This window comes from Neovison vison, chromosome 1 (assembly GCF_020171115.1).
Source record: "Neovison vison isolate M4711 chromosome 1, ASM_NN_V1, whole genome shotgun sequence".
Taxonomy (NCBI): domain Eukaryota; kingdom Metazoa; phylum Chordata; class Mammalia; order Carnivora; family Mustelidae; genus Neogale; species Neogale vison.
Genome location: NC_058091.1, coordinates 89,325,842 through 89,343,324, shown reverse-complemented (window position 1 = coordinate 89,343,324; position 17,483 = coordinate 89,325,842). Strand labels below are relative to the sequence as shown.

At 46.9% G+C, this 17,483-nt stretch overlaps 1 protein-coding gene across 1 annotated transcript; it reads left to right on the top strand.

Annotated features, from left to right (window-relative positions):
• Window positions 1–10,677: 10,677 nt before the first annotated feature.
• On the top strand, window positions 10,678–13,494 carry TBCC (tubulin folding cofactor C). The gene has a single exon (XM_044250964.1). The coding sequence runs from the start codon at window positions 10,742–10,744 to the stop codon at window positions 11,774–11,776; it is 1,035 nt and encodes a 344-aa protein (XP_044106899.1). The 5' UTR covers window positions 10,678–10,741; the 3' UTR covers window positions 11,777–13,494.
• The last annotated feature ends 3,989 nt before the right edge of the window (window positions 13,495–17,483 follow it).

The window sequence follows — 17,483 nt, the reverse complement described above, 5'->3', positions numbered from 1 at the left end:
GCGTTCACCCAGAGCCAATGGAAGGCAGAATCCGGATAGGCTTCCAGGAAGAGGTGTGTAAAATGGGTATGGTGGGAGGCAAGGCCCCCACGTGGAGATTAGAGAATCACAGGCAGTAGGACAAGGAAGCATGAAGCAGGTCCCAAATGGAGTCACCAGCTCTCTCTCCAAACATGCTCTTACTGGTTCACTATCTCTCGCACCAGGATCACCACGGACCCAGCTCCTCAAGCCAAAACCTTCTACAACTCTCTGCCCTCCTTTATCCCTCACCTCCAGTGAGTCAGAGTCCTGTGTAGTCTCCTAAATCTCTCATATGTTACCCCCTTCCTTCTCTCTCTTCACCCCTCATCGTAGCCTGGGACCTCCGCTTCTCCTTGGCTCCAGAGACAGCCTCCAAACTGGTTATCAGGTTACTTTTGTTCCAAGAGAATCCATTCCACATAGACCATCCAGCCCGATTCTTTCTTAAGGGGCGGTGGGGAGGAAAAGTAATCTGCATCTGTCATTATCCTGCCAGAATCCTTCCCCAGTTCCTAGTGACTTCAATGTTAAGTCCAAACTTCGAGCCCCCTGGTGGTCTGGCCTCCGCTCACTACACCAAGCTCAACTCTGATCACTTACAGCTTCAGTGTGCTGCAGGTCCTCTAACAGGGCAGCTTACAACCCTGGCTGCCCACTAGGACCACATGGAGAGCTTTATAAAACACCAGTGTTGGGGCGCCTGGGTGGCTTAGTGGGTTAAGCCTCTGCCTTTGACTCAGGCCACGATCCCAGGGTCCTGGGGTCGAGCCCCCAATGAGGCTCTCTGCTCAGCAGGGAGCCTGCTTCCCCCTCTCTCTCTGCCTCTCTGTCTGCTTGTGGTCCCTGTCTGTCAAATAAATAGATATAATTTTAAAAAAGTCAACAACAACAACAAAAAAACACCAGTGCCAAAGTCCCATTCCCAGGGATTCCTCCCAGGACTACCAATGTGCAGCCAGGGCAGAGGGCACTGTTCTCATCGAACACATCTTTTTCTCACGTCCGGGTTTACTGCCATGTCTCTGTTGCCAGAGGCACTGGAGCTCTCCTAGCTTCTTGGCCATCAGGCTAGGGACTTCTTGTCTTTCTCACTGTTGTATTTCCAGCACCTAGAATGGTACCCAGATCATAGCTGGTGCTCCAGAAATATCCACAGAAAGGAGTGATAAGTGATTTCTTTCCCCCGCTTCTCCAAGTTAGATCTCACTCGTTTTTTAAGATTCAGCTTAGATTTTCTAAAAGACACCCCCTTACCCACCCCATTCCTCTGGTCTGGATTAGGTTCCTGTGGGTGATCTTAGCACCCAGGATTCCCCCCATTAGAGGGTGTATCATCCCACCACATTGTCTGTATCCCTCACTTGGGCTGTAAACTCAGAGGGGGCCCCTGTCTGTGTGTTCAGCACCTTGCAGAGTGCCTAGCACATGGTTGGGTCTGACTAAGTAAGCGCAGCCGAGGAGGTGAGCTGGTGTTATGGCGAGTGTGGTGTTGCACTGGTGGGAGAGGAGGCTGGGGAGGTACACTTGGAACAGGCTGAGAAGGGCCTGGTAACAGCACTAAGGAATTGGAACAGTACTGGACAATAGGGAGGCAGCAGAAGTTTGAAGTGAAGTGACTTCAACAGTTGAGTTTTAGGGCAGTCACTGACTGAGGCTTGGAGGGCTGGGGGAACACCAGGTGGCACTGGGTAGGGAACCAGCTGGGAGTCTAGAACAATAGCCCAGGGAAAAGAAGATGAGGGGGGTGCCCAGAACTGAGAGAGAGACAGGACAGTACTTGCAGCTGTGAGGCCCCAGGAGGGAGAATGAGGCACCGTTACCTTCTGCTTGGGAGCCTACTGATGTGGCGTTGGGAGCACAGTCGGGTGATGTTAAAAGCTTGGACTCGGGAACCAGGATGGCTCGATTCAAATCTTAGCTCTGCCATTTGCTAGGTCTTGGTCCTGAGGAAATCACTGTCATTTCTTCAATTGTTTGTCTGTTAAATGGAGACAGCAGTAGTTCCTACCTCGCAGGAATGTTAAGACTGAATAAGATAATACATGTAAAAGTTCAGCCACTGCCTGGCACATGGTGAATGTCATGTAAGAGTTAGCAGAACAATTTCTATTATATAGCATGGCGGATTACCCTCCAAGATGGTGGCCCATTCCTTCCATCTCTCTCTAGAGGCCTGCGGCCCCACCCACCAGGAGGCGGAGTCTGTTTCTCCTCCCCTTGAATCTGCGGTGGCTTTGTGATTTGCTTTGACCAAAAGAATGCACTAGAAGTCACACTGTACCAATTTGGTCCAAGCCTAAATGGGCCTAGTGGCCTCTGCTTATACCCCTTTGGAAGTCAGGCACCATGCAAAGTTGAAGTTCAACCACCACAGGCCAAGAGACCAAGCACGAAGGAGAGACCACCAGGAGAAGCGAGGTACACCAGGCAGCAGCTAGCACTAAGGCCCCAGACGTGGGAGGAAGGCTATCCTGAACACTCCAGCCCCAGCTGAGCCCACAGAATTGTGAGAAATAATAAATTATTGTTATTTTAAGCCATTAAGTTTTGGGATGGTTATGCAGCAACAAAGACTCGAAACTTACATAGAGGAGAAAAAGAGTATCACTGGGGCACGGAGGATTTCATTTTAGGCCCTCTACTTCAGATGGGGTATTTTTTGTTTGTTTTATTAAGATGAGGTATTTTGGATAGAAGATAGTTCCGAGGACAATAAATAGTGATTGGCAATGGCTAGAAGGGTGCTGGCAGTTCAGGGTCAGGCTTAGGAGAGAGGTGGAGGAGGCAGGGAATGGAGAGGTGGTCAGCATGTGGACAGGAGTCCTAGGAGAAGGTAAGGTGGCCAAGGAGGCGAGAAGGATGAGGAGGGGGTACCGGGAGAGAATCCTGACCTCACGGGTATTTAACGGGTGGGCAGAGAGAAGTCTATGAAGGAGACAAGAAGCAGCAGTGATAAGAGACAGACACGGAACTAAAAACCAGGAGCTGTGCTTCGAAAAGAGGTACTCAGCTCTTCGAGCTACAAACAGCAACGGGTTTGAAGTTAGAGGGGAAGAGAGCAATCTCGCATTCAAATAAAGTGACAGAGGCAGAAGTCAGAGGAGAAGGGGCTAAGGAGGGACGATAATCAAGAAATGTAGATTATGGTTTTAAGACATAGCAAATGTAGACATAACATATGTAGATTATGGTTTCAAAAGTCTGTGGTTAAAACCAAACTCACAGAAAAAGGGAGTAGGCTGGTGGTTGCCAGGAGCAAGGGATTGTGGAGGGATGGGTGAAGATGGTCAAAACGTACAAACTTCCAGGGGTGCCTGAGTGGCTCAGTTGGTTAAGTGTCTGCCTTTGGCTCAGGTCATGATCCTGGAGTCCTGGGGTCGAGTCCTGCATGGGGCTCCCTGCTTAGAAGGACGTCTGCTTCTCCCTCTGCTGCTGCTTCCCCTGCTTGTGCTCTTTCTCTCTCTCTCCCTCTCATTTTATCTCAAATAAATAAATAAAATCTTAAAAAAAAAAAGTACAAACTTCCAGTTATAAGATGAATAGGTTCTGGAGATGTGACGTACAGCACAGTGGCTATAGTTAACAACACTGTATTGTGTACTGAAAGTTGCTATGAGAGCAGATCTCAAAAGTTCTCACCGGACACACACATGAAAGGTAACTATGTGAAATGATGGATATATTAACTAACTCTTGTGGTGGTTACTTTGCAATACACACATATGTATATCAAACCATCATGCTGTATATCTTAAACTCACACAATGTTATATATCAAATTAAATGTCCACAAAGCTGGGGGGAAAATAAACCTAATTACCTATACCCCAAAAACTGTTCTTAAAAAATAGAAGACTGTAGGGGCGCCTGGGTGGCTCACTTGATTAAGCATCCAACTCTTGATTTCAGCTCAGATCACAATCTCAGGGTCATGAGATTGAGCCCCACACCAGGCTCTGTGCTGGGTGTAGAGCCTGCTTAAGATTCTCTCTCTATCAGGGCGCCTGGATGGCTCAGTGCGTTAAAGCCTCTGCCTTCAGCTCAGGTCATGATCCCAGAGTCCTGGGATCGAGCCCCGCATCGGGATCTCTGCTCAGAGGGAGCCTGCTTCCTCTTCTCTCTCTGCCTGCTTCTCTGTCTACTTGTGATCTCTGTCAAATAAATAAATAAAATCTTTAAAAAAAAAAAAAGAGTATCTCTCTCCCGGGACACCTGGGTGGCTCAGTGGGTTAAGCCTCTGCCTTCAGCTCAGGTCATGATCCCAGGGTCCCAGCATCGGCCCCACATCGGGCTCTCTGCTCAGCAGGGAGCCTGCTTCCTCCTCTCTCTCCCTCTCTCTCTGCCTGCCTCTCTGCCTACTTGTGATCTCTGTCTGTCAAATAAATAAATAAAATCTTAAAAAAAAAAAGAGAGAGAGAGAGAGAAGGAAGAAAGAGCATCCACTTAAGTGGATGATGGGACAAAAAGAAAATTGTTTTAAGTTGAGGGAACGAAGAAGAGAGAGGAAAGATCCTGAAGGAAAAGAGGATGAGTGTGGCTGGAGGTCCCAGAAACATGAAGGGAAGGGATATGGAAACTCAGGTGGATGGCTTTGCTTTGGTTGAGAAGGTAAAGACGAAGAGGTGGATCTTCACAGACAAACTATAATTGAGATGGGAGGCAAGTTCAGGTTCCCAACTGGTGAGCTTTTTCCTCTGTGAAGAGGAGGTAAGCTCATCTGCTGACAGGCAGTGGGGCTCCTGGGAAGTGACAGAACTTTCTTTTTCTTTTCTTCTTCTTCTTTTTTTTTTTTTAAGATTTTATTTATTTGAGAGAGACAGAGCACACACAGGAGGAGTGGGGGACGGGAGGATTCAGAGCAGAAGGAGAGGGAGGAGACTCTCCGCTGAGCAGGGAGTCTGATGTGGTTAGCCACCCCCCATGATGACCTGAGCCTGTTAGGCACTTAACTGAACTACCCAGGCACCCCATGATAGAACTTCCTGAAGAGTCTTATGCGGAATGAACGAGGGACTGCAGGTGACAAGCCTCAGACTCTTCTGGAAAAGTTGCTTTACGTGGATTCCCTGCCTTCTGAGGGTCAGGCTCTCGACACCAGCTTCTTTCCTGGGACCTACCCCACACCCCATGTCCCTTCCCTGAGTTGGTCTCTGGGAGGTTCTCAGTCATTCCCTCATTCATTCTCCAAGTGCTGATAATCTACACCACCCATCCTCACTTCTCTGGGCAACATTCTGATCCTCTTCCCACAAAGCTTTCTTTCTTTCTTTCTTTTTTTTAAAAAGATTTTATTTATTTATTAGACAGAGAGAGAGAGACCACAGTAGGCAGAGAGGCAGGCGGGGGAGGGGGGGGAATAGGCCCCCTGCTGAGCAGAGAGCCGGATGCAGAGCTCCATCCCAGGACCTAAGATCATGACCTGAGCTGAAGGCAGAGGTTTAACCCACTGAGCCACCCAGGTGCACCCCCCCCAACAAAGCTTTCAAACCTTACCCACACTTACAGACAAGCCCAACCCTTCCCTCCCATATCCAGCAGAGGACCTCACTGCCTCCTTTATGGAGAACACAGAAACCATCCGACTCAGCTGCTGATTACCAAACATACAAATTTACCTACAGCTGCACCCTCTCCTGCTGATACAGCATTTTTTTTAAATGCAGTTTAATTTAGGGGGCCTTGATTAGTATTTCTGAAATGCAGTAAGTAGAACAGAAAATAATATCTAGTGTACATTGTAAGCGTATTTACTGTTTCTTACAGCCTCTGTTTCCATCACCATGCATCTGTTACTGTGGGCTGAGGTCAAATAGTTTGTGTATATGGGAAAACATGCAACAATAAAAAGTTTAAACAACAACATTGCAATGTTGCTCTATTTAGGATGGATCCTTGTACCCGTGCCTGTGCTTTGGGACCCACTTCCCCCACCTAGCCTTTTCAGGACCCTTCTACTATGAACCTTATGTTTCTTTGTAAAAAACAAAAACCTCTCACTGGCCTCCTCCTATCCCCCAGTTACTGTCCCTTCCCCTTCACAGGAGAACTTCTCCAAAGAGTTATCTGTGTTTGTCACTAGCTCCATTACCACCACCACCACACCCCGCCCAAGTCTACCGCCCACAACAGTCCTCTGGAATTTTTTCCAGAAAGTCAGCAGTGACTCCATGAGCCCATACATATAGAAGATACTTTGCAGTGCTCACTCACTTCTTACGCTTACTCACCCTTCCAGCCTCACTTAAGCCCCACAGAAGTCTTCACTGACCTCCCCAACAAGGTCAAACCTCCCCCTGGCAGCACTCACTGTTCCTCTTTCTTCTGTAACTGTTGTCAGATGTCACTGTTACACTTTTACATGTTTGTGCCATTATTGGCCCAGTTAGTGCTCCTCAAGAAGGAAAGGGACTCTGTCTTTATTCACCTTGGCAGCCTGAAGGGGTCTGTGGGCTCAGCAGGGGGCTCAGCAAGTGCTTCATAAACTGATGCTAGATTCAAAAATGGTCCTGGGTGTACAATGCTGAAAAGCGTTCCAGAAAACTGAAGGGGGTTGAAGGCGAGGAGAGCTAGGGCCAGAGGTAGAAGGAAGGAGCTGCTCCTGTTGGGCTTCCCAGACCAACCTGGAGCCTTTGCAAGGACAGCACATGCCAAGGACATGCTGTCATCTTTCGGGGTCAGGAAAGTCAGCAACTAAGTTGGGAAATTTGCCTAATGTTAAATACTTGGCATGTAGAGCTCTTTAATGAATGCTTTATATCTGCTATATAGTCAATATTTGCTGAAAGATGTTACCTCCTTTTTGGAATGCAGCTACTAGAAAACAGGGCCTGGACCTCTTTGTTTGCCTGGTATCTCCCATCCACACTGGGTCTCTGCTAAAATCCACAGAACAGCAAAAGGCCTTATTCCTGGCTGTCTGGCCATAACTGAAGACTGCTTCTTGTGCTGAAATGTTTTTTCTTTGGCATACTAATACATAAACATTCACTAATGATATGAAAAGATCAAGTGAATACAACAAATACTTAGCATCCAATACAGTATGGAGATGCGACCGGCAACATCCAGACAGGGAGAAACTCTACTGAACAAATGATCAGGCTCTTCCAACGCAACAATTGCTCAGGCATGGGGGTGGCTTTAGAAGAGATTAAAGTAATTGAAGGAACAGATCAACTAGACACATTGTGTGGAACTTTCTGGGATCCTTAGTCAATAAGTAACTTAAAAGGGAGGAAATTATAGCATAATCAAGGAAATAGGAATACAGACTGGAACTCTGATGATAATAAGGAAACTTCACTATGTTTCGGGAATGTGGTGATGGTATGTGGTCATGTTTTAAAAAGGCAGTCCTCATCCTTTTGAGACATATTGAAATACTCACAGATTGTAAAAGATGAAATGATACAATGTCTAGGATTTGCTGTAAAATAATCAGGGGGATGGGGTGTGTAAGTGGCCCGAGTTTTGGAAGAAACCAGACTGTCAGTTGGTAACTTGAAGCTCGGGTGATGAGAACCCACCCCCTTCACTGTCCCTCTTACTAGGTTTGAAATTTTGAAGATGTTAAAAAATCAATCTCACAACAGAATCATAAACCATAGGGACGCCTGGGTGGCGCAGTTGGTTGGACGACTGCCTTTGGCTCAGGGCGTGATCCTAGAGTCCTGGGATCCAGTCCCACATCAGGCTCCCAGCTCCATGGGGAGTCTGCTTCGCTCTCTGACCTTCTCCTCACTCATGCTCTCTCTCACTGTCTCTCTCTCAAATAAATAAATAAAATCTTTAAAAAAAAAAAAGAATCATAAACCATAAATGTTTGTTACATAATTTTTGAAGTCTGGAACACTTTAGGAGTCTTTCAAGATGTCTCAAAGAGAAGAGCAGTCCTTGATTCACAAGCTCTTTGAAATTTTGAAAGTAGGATTCAGAGTTCTTGTGCTGCTTGCTTTTTGCCACATGTCACATTGTTGTCATGAATCACCCTGCCTCCCGGCATTGGAACAGGCCCTCCCCTCTCAGGAGTCGGGATCCCTTTCAAGGATGCACACTGAGCTGACTGCCCTCAAATGTCAGAAGAAAGACCCCAATACAGCCTGGCACCTGCTAGAGATTTTCTGGCTCTCCTGTTACTTTTGAACATAGAAATGTAGCTTCATGTTCCTGTCTTGGCCACCTACCTTGGCTTGCAGCTCTGCTGGGGGCTGTAGGGAACTGTCAAGCCAATGTTTCATGAGGACCACATCACCAACCCCCACCCGTTCCCACTCAGGCTCCACATCAGTCTCTGAAACTGCCTTCAGTGCGGGGTGGGGGGGTGTTGCCAATAGGCTGACCTGTATGTTTTCATCAAAGGACAAGGAAGGGGCTATTCTTTCTCATAAGAGTTTGAACTGGGGCGCCTGGGTGGCTAAGTGGGTTAAGCCTCTGCCTCAGCTCTGGTTGTGATCTCAGGGTCCTGAGATCCAGCCTCGCATAGGGCTCTCTGCTCAGCAGGGAGACTGCTCCCCCCTGCCCTCCACCCCCATCTCTGCCTGCTTCTCTCCCTACTTGTGATCTCTCTGTCCAATAAATAAATCTTAAAAAAAAAAAAAGAGAGAGAGAGAGAGAGAGAATTTGACCTATTCAGAAACTTCTAAAGTCTACTGGCCTTTATGTCAAAACCTGTTTTGGAGCAGAAATGAAGTTCTCGGGAAGGTCTCACGACGTTCAATTCCACTTATGATAACAGACACTACCAACCACCAACAGATTCACTGTGGCTAACACAGAAGTGTTGCCTCATGCACCTGCAGCTCCAGTAAACCTCATTCTGCTACAAACTTTCTTATTCTGAGTGAGACAAGTTCGATTGCTGAAAAACTTAAGGAAGACAGGTCGGTTTTTGTTTTTTGTTGTTTCCCTAGCAAAATAAACCTTTAAACCTTCCTTGCTTAAATCAACTCTTTACAAAATAAAGCGGCTATTGCATTCCTCTGATTTAGACAAGATAACCAGCTACATCTCATTCACCAGCCTCAGAACCAAACCTCACAAAAAGCAAAAAGCCTCATCCAGCTTGCACATAAAACAAAGCGAACGAAAACGAAGAATATATACTACAAGTACAAGCACAGAAAAATTTTACCACCCAGTTCCTGGTTTCCAGCCGCTGCACACAAATACACACCGGACACCCCCACCCCTCACCCTGGCGAGCAATTTGACGAGCGCTGTGATCTGTGCTTGCTTGCAGTGGAGAAATACAGGAATTTATGTGTTGTGTTTTGTTGTTTTAAATGAGAAGGGAAGGAGGAGAGTGGGGCGTGAAAAACTGGAAATTAATTCTCTCGTTTCTTCCCATCTTTCTCTGCATCCAAATGCAGACGTATCAGTGAAATTTCAAGTGACAGTTTCTTGGACAAATACCCCAATTAGAAACGGTGGAGGCTGGGAACGCGGCGGAAAGCAGGGTGAAACCAAAGCCTTGCAGGGCGGGCGGGGTTAAAGACGCGTCCCGCGCTCGGCGGGCTGCACTTAGCACGCGAGGTCGTGGCGGGCCCGCAGCCGGCGGCGTCTCGGCTCTGAGCCGGCCGGTTGCCCGGCGTTTTGCTAGTGACTACGCCGGCTCGGCGGCCCACTAACACCTCCGCCTGATCCTGACTTTGGGCTAGGCTCATTCACTTCCGGTGACAAATCCCTCCCACCACCTCTAGAAATAATGTAACATTTCCCCCAAGGCTTTCCTAAAGACCGACGGCCCCACGGAGAGCTGCAGAGCCGGGGGATGGCAGTCTCACCCCCGCGCCGCCAGCAGCGCTCAGCTGCGGAGGGAGTGACCGCGAAGTGGGGAGGGGGGGGACGTGGGAGGAAGAGGAAGGGGGTGTGGAATCTCACCCTCCCCCGCCCCCACCCCTCCGACCGCAGCAATTGGCCAAAAAAATAGTAATCCGTTTTTAGACTACCCCTGGGCCCCCGGAACCCGGTTGCAATGAGAAACCCAGTCTCTCCCATCCCGGTGCCCCTCGCCTACTCCCACCCCCGTAAGTGCCTGCGGGAATCCAGGAGACCCCAGGCCACGCCGAACTGCTGCGGCTGAGAGGGGAAGGCGGATAGAATAAGGGTTTGGGGACGGCAGGAATGGGCTGGGGGAGGGGGTGGTGGAAAGGAAAAGAAAAAAACAGAGGCATGCAAGCGGCTCCCTAGCCAGCTGTTCCAGCTGCCGCTTCCTCCGGCGCGGGCCGGGCGGTGCAATATACCCCCCCTCCATCTTTCTCACCACTACCTGTCCCCCCACCCACCATACGCACACATTCCCCCCACCAGTAGCGGATCTCCGGCCCGTAAGGGGGTAGTAGGGAGGAGCCGGGGGGAGGGGGAGGCCTGCGAGTTTCTAACCTTGTTCTTATAAACAAACCCACATGTGCAGCTGCCGCTGCTGCAACTCACCCCACAATCCCGGATATAAGTCCTGCCCCTTTAAGAGGAAAAAAAGCTTCCCCCTCCTGTCTCCCACCCCACCCTTCCACAAGGACCTTTGTCTCCCCACCCCTCTTGTCACTCGGCCCCGCCTCATATCCCCGCCCCCTTCGACGCGGAGGGACCAATGGGCGAAGAAAATAAGGCCGGGGCTGACGTAAGCGTGTCCGGCCAATCACAGGACTCGTTGGTGGGCGGCCCCAGGGAGGGCGCGCCCTGAGGAAGCAAGGTAGGAGAAAGGAAACTGGATGTCAAGATGGAGAGCGCTGGTTGCTCCGCTGCCGCGGCAAGCGGGGCCGTGGGTTCGCCTCGGGACCGGAGCATGGTGCCTGAACGGCTTCAAAGACGAGAACAAGAGCGGCAGCTGGAGGTAGAAAGGCGGAAGCAAAAGCGGCAGAACCAGGAGGTGGAGGAGGAGAAGAGCGACTTTTTCGCCGCCGCCTTCTCTCGGGAGCAAGCGGCGGTGGGAGAGCTTCTGAAGAGCGGGGAATCCATGGAGCAGCTAGAGGAGGCGGCTGTTCGGCTCCAGGGCCTGCAGAAACTTCTCAACGACTCGGTTTTGTTTCTGGCCGCCTACGACCTGCGGCAGGCACAGGAGGCGCTGACGCGGCTGCAGGCGATCCTGGCCGAGCGGCGCCAGGAGCTGCAACCCAAAAAGCGTTTCGCCTTCAAGACCCGGAGGAAGGACGCTGCTTCGGGCACCAAAGTCGACGCAGGTCCTGGCGCCCCGGCCGCTGAAGGCGTCCCGACCTCCCCGCCGCCATTGGAGGAGGAGGGAGGCATCCGCTCCAGCTTTGTCTGCGGCTTCTCCAATGTGGAGTCCCAAGCCTTGGAGAAGCGGGCGGAGGAGCTGCACCAGCGCGACGTCCTTTTGACCGATCTGAGCAAATGCACAATCAAACTGTATGGCAATCCCAACACCCTACGGCTGGCCAAAGCCCGAAGTTGCACACTGCTCTGCGGCCCGGTGTCCACCTCTGTGTTCCTGGAGGACTGCAGTGATTGCGTGCTGGCCGTGGCCTGCCAACAGCTCCGCGTACACACTACGAGAGACACCCGTATCTTTTTGCAGGTGACCAGCAGGGCCATCGTGGAGGACTGCAGCGGGATCCAGTTCGCCCCCTATACCTGGAGCTACCCGGGCATCGACAAGGACTTCGAGGGCTCTGGTTTAGATAGGAGCAGAAATAACTGGAACGACGTCGACGATTTCAACTGGCTGGCCCGGGATATGGCCTCTCCGAACTGGAGTATTCTCCCTGAAGAAGAGCGAATGATCCAGTGGGACTAAACAGTTGTCGCTGTGTTCTTCACTCCTACCAAATACTTCCCGTGTGGGACCAGCTCCTGCTAATGGGACCTCAGAGTTTACTTATTGTTTTCATACTTTGTATTTTTTCAGTATTTTAAGGCATGAGATTGTGATAGGCTCCTACTTGTGATTTCCATTAAATTCACCATAGGTCTAACACTTTGAAGCATTTTTGCTGTTTCAGTAATGTGTAGTAGCTTTGATTTGACCATGATCGTTTGAAGCAGCAAGAGGAAGAGTGTGGGTGTGTGTTGGTTATTAGTGGTTTGTGGCGTTTAAAACTTAATGACAAAGTAGGCCCTCAGTAAATATTTAATTAATGAATTTAGTAGTGCTCTGTTAGGAGCCAGTTAATGTAAAGTATGGTATCAAACCTGTGCAAAACACTAGTAATTGAGAGCTCTTGAATTGAAGGTTTGACTTCCACAGGTATTACTCAGCAGGGCAGTGCGCAGACCGGTGTTCAGACTGGTGTTCAGGTGCACATTCGCTTTGGCTTCTGGAATCCAGCTGTGCATCCAGTTGTTTTGATCCAGAGTTTTGGCATTGACCCCAGGAGGCTCATGAGTCTTACCTACTGTAAAGCAATAATAATTATAGCTACCAGTTTTTTTGTGCCCTTAAAAGGTCATAGACAATGTTCTAAGCACCTTACTCATGTAAACATTTCAAAGTCCAGAAAATCTTATGAGGGAGGTTCTCTTAGTACCATTTTTCAGGTGAGGCAGTTGAGTCGCCTGAGTCACACAGCTTCCGTGGACTAGAATTTGAAACCAGGTGGTGTGGCTTCAGAGCCCACCTTCGCAACCCCTACAACATAGTGATTTTGAATAGTGTTAGTTGAGTTGGAAGGAGAGCTTCCAAAGTCATTAAAGAGGGCAAAATGCTTTTCCTGATAGCTCAGGAATAAATATCCTACATATCCTCACACAAAAACCAACTAGCTGAGTCTTAATTTTTTCCACTCACTTTGCTATAATTTTCAACTATTACATATTTGGCATTCTGCCCTGTTATCACCCATTATTCCTAAGTGGAAATTTAAGAGTTTCAAAAGCTTTTTTGGGTCCAGAGGCCTTATATCTGCAGACATGATTTTAATAATGACCACAGGCATTAAAATGCTTGTAGTACTTTAAGTATTTATATGTTCTATCTTGTTCCAAAAAAGAACTTAAGGTAGCTTTTAGGATATGTGAAATGTAGCAAGATAACAAATGAGAAGGAGGAACAAGGATAGAGTCACCCAGGCATAACTGAGGCTGGTAAAAATTGTGGCCTACCAAGCTCTGTTCTAGCTAGAGAAGAGTCTGAAATTTTTTTCCTTCAACTATCGGCTGACTTGAAATAATCCTAATCATGTCACAATGTGCAACATCTACAAAGGAAAGGGGCAAAAATAAAAATCTGTTGCTTCATAGAATGAATTCTGGTAATAAAAAGAGACAACATGTAATGAAATTCTCAACTATGTGTTCACATAAGAAACTAGGACTGGTATTGTAAAGCAATGCTCCTAAAGATGGATAGTTTAACACCAAGTGCCCTTCAGGAAAAAAAACATGCTTATGGCACTGATGGGCTTGTCATTCCTATTTGCGGACGGAACTTTCACAGGACAGTTAAATAGTTGCATCCAAGAAAAAAGTCCCTGCAGTCTGTAGTAGATAATAAAAACAAAATCATGGCTGTTTGAACCATAGTTGGTGCTTGCTAATCTCAGCTGAGCTTTCCTCTAACTTTTGAAGTTCTCTTTCTGACCTCCATAGCTTTGCTCTACCCTATGTCTCTTAGGACAGTTCTTTTCTTTCATTATGATTCCAACAGCCCTTAAATTTGAGTATTACCCAAGGTTTTACCTTTAGCTTCTTTGTATGCATGTTGTCCAGAACCGCAGCTCTGAACCTCTGTGTGCAGTTCTGACAGTGGGCTCACTTGCCTGTCAAATTCATACGTTCTTAAAATCTCCATTTTCACTTCTTTCCCTCCCAAGTTCCATATTTCTTTTTTTTTTTTTAAAGATTTCATTTATTTATTTGACAGAGGGAGAGAGATCACAAGGAGGAAGAGAGGCAGAGAGGGGAGGCAGGCTCCCTGCTGAGCAGAGAGCCCAATGCGGGACTCGATCCCAGGACCCTGAGATCATGACCTGAGCTGAAGGCAGAGGCTTAACCCACTGAGCCACCCAGGCACCCTCCATATTTCTTTCTATGATGTTGCTCTTTTCCAGGCATTCAATGCTTATGAGAGCCAAGCAGGTAAGGTCAGGTTGTTGGGAGAAAGTCATTAGGGAGTGGGGGACCAAGTCACTTGGCAGACAAATTTAAGCATTTTTAAAAAACAACGTACAAACCAAGCAAAACATTTTTTGTGGTCCGCATCTGGTCCCTGAGCTGGCCGATTTGTAATACCAGACTTCCAAATCCCGTCAGTTCCACCCGCAGCAGATCTTGCCCATTTATCCTATCCTCTCAAGTCTTTCTGGCATTTCAGAAGACTAGACATTGTTACATTTTCCCTAGACTTAAACTGTGATGGTTTTTTTTTTTTTTTTTTAACCAAAAAACAACAACAACAAAAAAAAAAAACACCTGAATCAAAGTCATTGATTGGGAGGCGCTTGGCTGGCTCAGCTGGTAGAGCATGCGACTTTTGGTCTCAGGCTGTGAATTTAAGCCCCATGTTGGGCATAGAGAGAACTTAAAAACAAAAAAAAAGGGACGCCTGGGTGGCTCAGTTGGTTAAGCAGCTGCCTTTGGCTCAGGTCATGATCCCAGCGTCCTGGGATCGAGTCCCACATCGGGCTCCTTGCTCAGCAGGGAGCCTGCTTCTCTCTCTGCCTCTGCTGCCACTCTGTCTGCCTGTGCTCGCTCTCTCCCCGCCCCCGATAAATAAATAAAATCTTAAAAAAAAAAAAAGGTTAATTAGAGTTACTAAGTTTTTATTAAGCAAATTTAATAATGTCATTATAGTGAGGACATATTGCACCAATAAATGTGATAACTATATATTTTCATAAAAAAGTCATTGGGGGTGCCTGGGTGGCTCAGTGGGTTAAGCTTGGACTCTTGATTTCAGCTTAGGTCATGGTCTCAGGGCCTTGGGATAGAACTATATGTCTGCTTGAGATTCTCCCTCTGTGCCCCCTTTTGCTCTCTCTAAAATAATAAATCTTTTTAAAAAGTTAAAAAAAAAAACCTCTAAGGAAGCAATAAAATTACACATTAGTCAAGCAGTCAAGTTTATCAAACTTAATTTATGATTGGCTATGTTAGACATAATTCAGTACAGTATTACATAATTGTAAAGTATCTCTCCAGAGTATCAACCCCATAAAAATAAGAGAAATGGTCAATACATATAAATTCTAATCCTGAAGTTCTGACTGCAATGCAGGAGTTATTGACAAAATAGTTTTAATTGTATTAACTAGGAAATGAACTAAAGCAGCAAGATGTAAAGATTCAACTTTCTATGGGTAATGTTACAAGGTAATACAATGTTTTAGAAACATCATGCAATTACTCTAGTATCAGAGAAATTAGATGACTAAATTGCACTTAATTCCAAAGTCTCGGGGCGCCTGGGTGGCTCAGTCGGTTAAGCCTCTGCCTTCAGCTCAGGTCATGATCTCAGGGTCCTGGGATTGAGTCCCGCATTGGGCTCTCTGCTCTGTGGGGAGCCTGCTTTCTGCCTGCCTCTCTGCCTACTTGTGATCTCTCTGTCAAATAAATAAATAAAATATTTTTAAAAAATAAAAAATAAGAAGTCTCATTAACTCGGAAACTTAGTCACACTACTTGACTATTTTCCTTCTCTTATGAAGAAGATAAGTTAGTCATTGCAATCAAGACGAAGGGAGATGAAGGGTCAATTATTTATCCAGGAAGGGCAGGGGCAATATGACACGGAAAGCCATGTTGTTGTTTTTTTTTTAAAGATTTTATTTATTTATTTGACAGAGAGAGATCACAAGTAGGCAGAGAGTCAGGCAAAGAGAGAGAGGAGGAAGCAGGCTCCCTGCTGAGCAGAGAGCCCCATGCGGGACTCGATTCCAGGACCCTGAGATCATGACCCGAGCCGAAGGCAGCGGCCCAACCCACCGAGCCACCCAGGTGCCCCAGAAAGCCATGTTTGATTCAACTGAACAAATACTTGAGCAACTACGAGGCACCTGCTCAGAGCTGGGCACTAAGAATGCAAAGGCCAACAAGCATGTGGTCTTCCTTTACGGAGCATACAGTTTAGGTGAAGATGAATGAAAGAGCAATCCTGATAGAGAAATTCTGAAAGCTCTGAAAGGGCAGTGCCTTATAACCTCTCCAGTTTAGAAAAGACATTAAGTGAAGCATTTATATCAAACACCCATCCAGGGGTTGAATTCCCTGAATGACCTCTCTGCCCACTACCTACTTGGATCAGCAACCGTCACAAAAGGATGCAGTTACTAGTCACAGACCTGTCTTCCAGTTTTTCAGATACTGTACTCACTCTGAACTTTAAGAACTGACAAGACCAGGCAAGACTATTCAAGGCCATTTACTGACTTGGTAATAAAGCTCAACATTCAACAAATGCTGTATTGTGAAGATAATACTATTATTATTTTTAGTTGAATACCTTGCAGTTGTGTTATTTCGCCAAGAAAGCTATACGTAGCCTGATTTTTTGAACTGTTCTCAAGGTAGAGGTTTGAGTCTAAGATGGCAGTGCAGTGAATTTTTTAACACAGGTAATTTATGCACAGGGACAATAAGATTAGAATGAAAGGAAAATCTCCCTTTGTTTTTTTTTTTAAGATTTTATTTATTTATTTGACAGAGATCACAAGTAGGCAGAGAGAGAGAGGAGGAAACAGATTCCCTGGCGAGCAGAGAGCCCAATGTGGGGCTCGATCCCAGGACCCTGGGATCATGACCTGAGCCGAAGGCAGAGGCTTTAACCCACTGAGCCACCCAGACGCCCCAAAAATCTCCCTTTGTTTGATCCTAGCCATTCAGTTCTCTTCAGAGAGCATCCTGTCCCTGTTTCCTTTATTCTGTTTTTTTTTTGCAATTATAAACTTATGTGAAAAATATCCTTTTATCCTCCCACCCAAATAGAAGCATATTATGTAAACTATTAGGCTATCTTCCCACGTGAAGACATAGTAATTTCATTCTCTTTAACTGCTGCACAGTATTCCATTCCATGGACTGTGCTATGCTATACTTCTTTTTTTTTTTAAGAGTTTATTCATTTATTTGACAGATCACAAGTAGGCAGAGAGGTAGGCAGAGAGAGAGGGGGAAGCAGGCTCCCCACTGAGCAGAGAACCCGATGTGGGGCTCGATCCCAGGACCCTGAGATCATGACCCGAGCCAAAGGCAGAAGCTTTACCCACAGAGCCACTCAGGCGTCCCTGTGCTATACTTGTTTACCAGCCTCTAACGACGGACATTTAGGTTGTTTCAAAATTGAGCCATTAGAAAAATGCTACATAGTCTTACATATAAATTATTTAGCATTTGTGCAATGTTGTCTATAGGTTAAGCACCTAAATGAGGAACTGATGGACCAATAGCTTATGATCATTTACAATATTGATAGATATTATCAAATTGCCTTTCAAAGAGGTTTATCAATTTATGCCCTCACTAGTGATGTCTGAGAGTACTGCTTCTCTACATCCTAATCAATGTGCTGT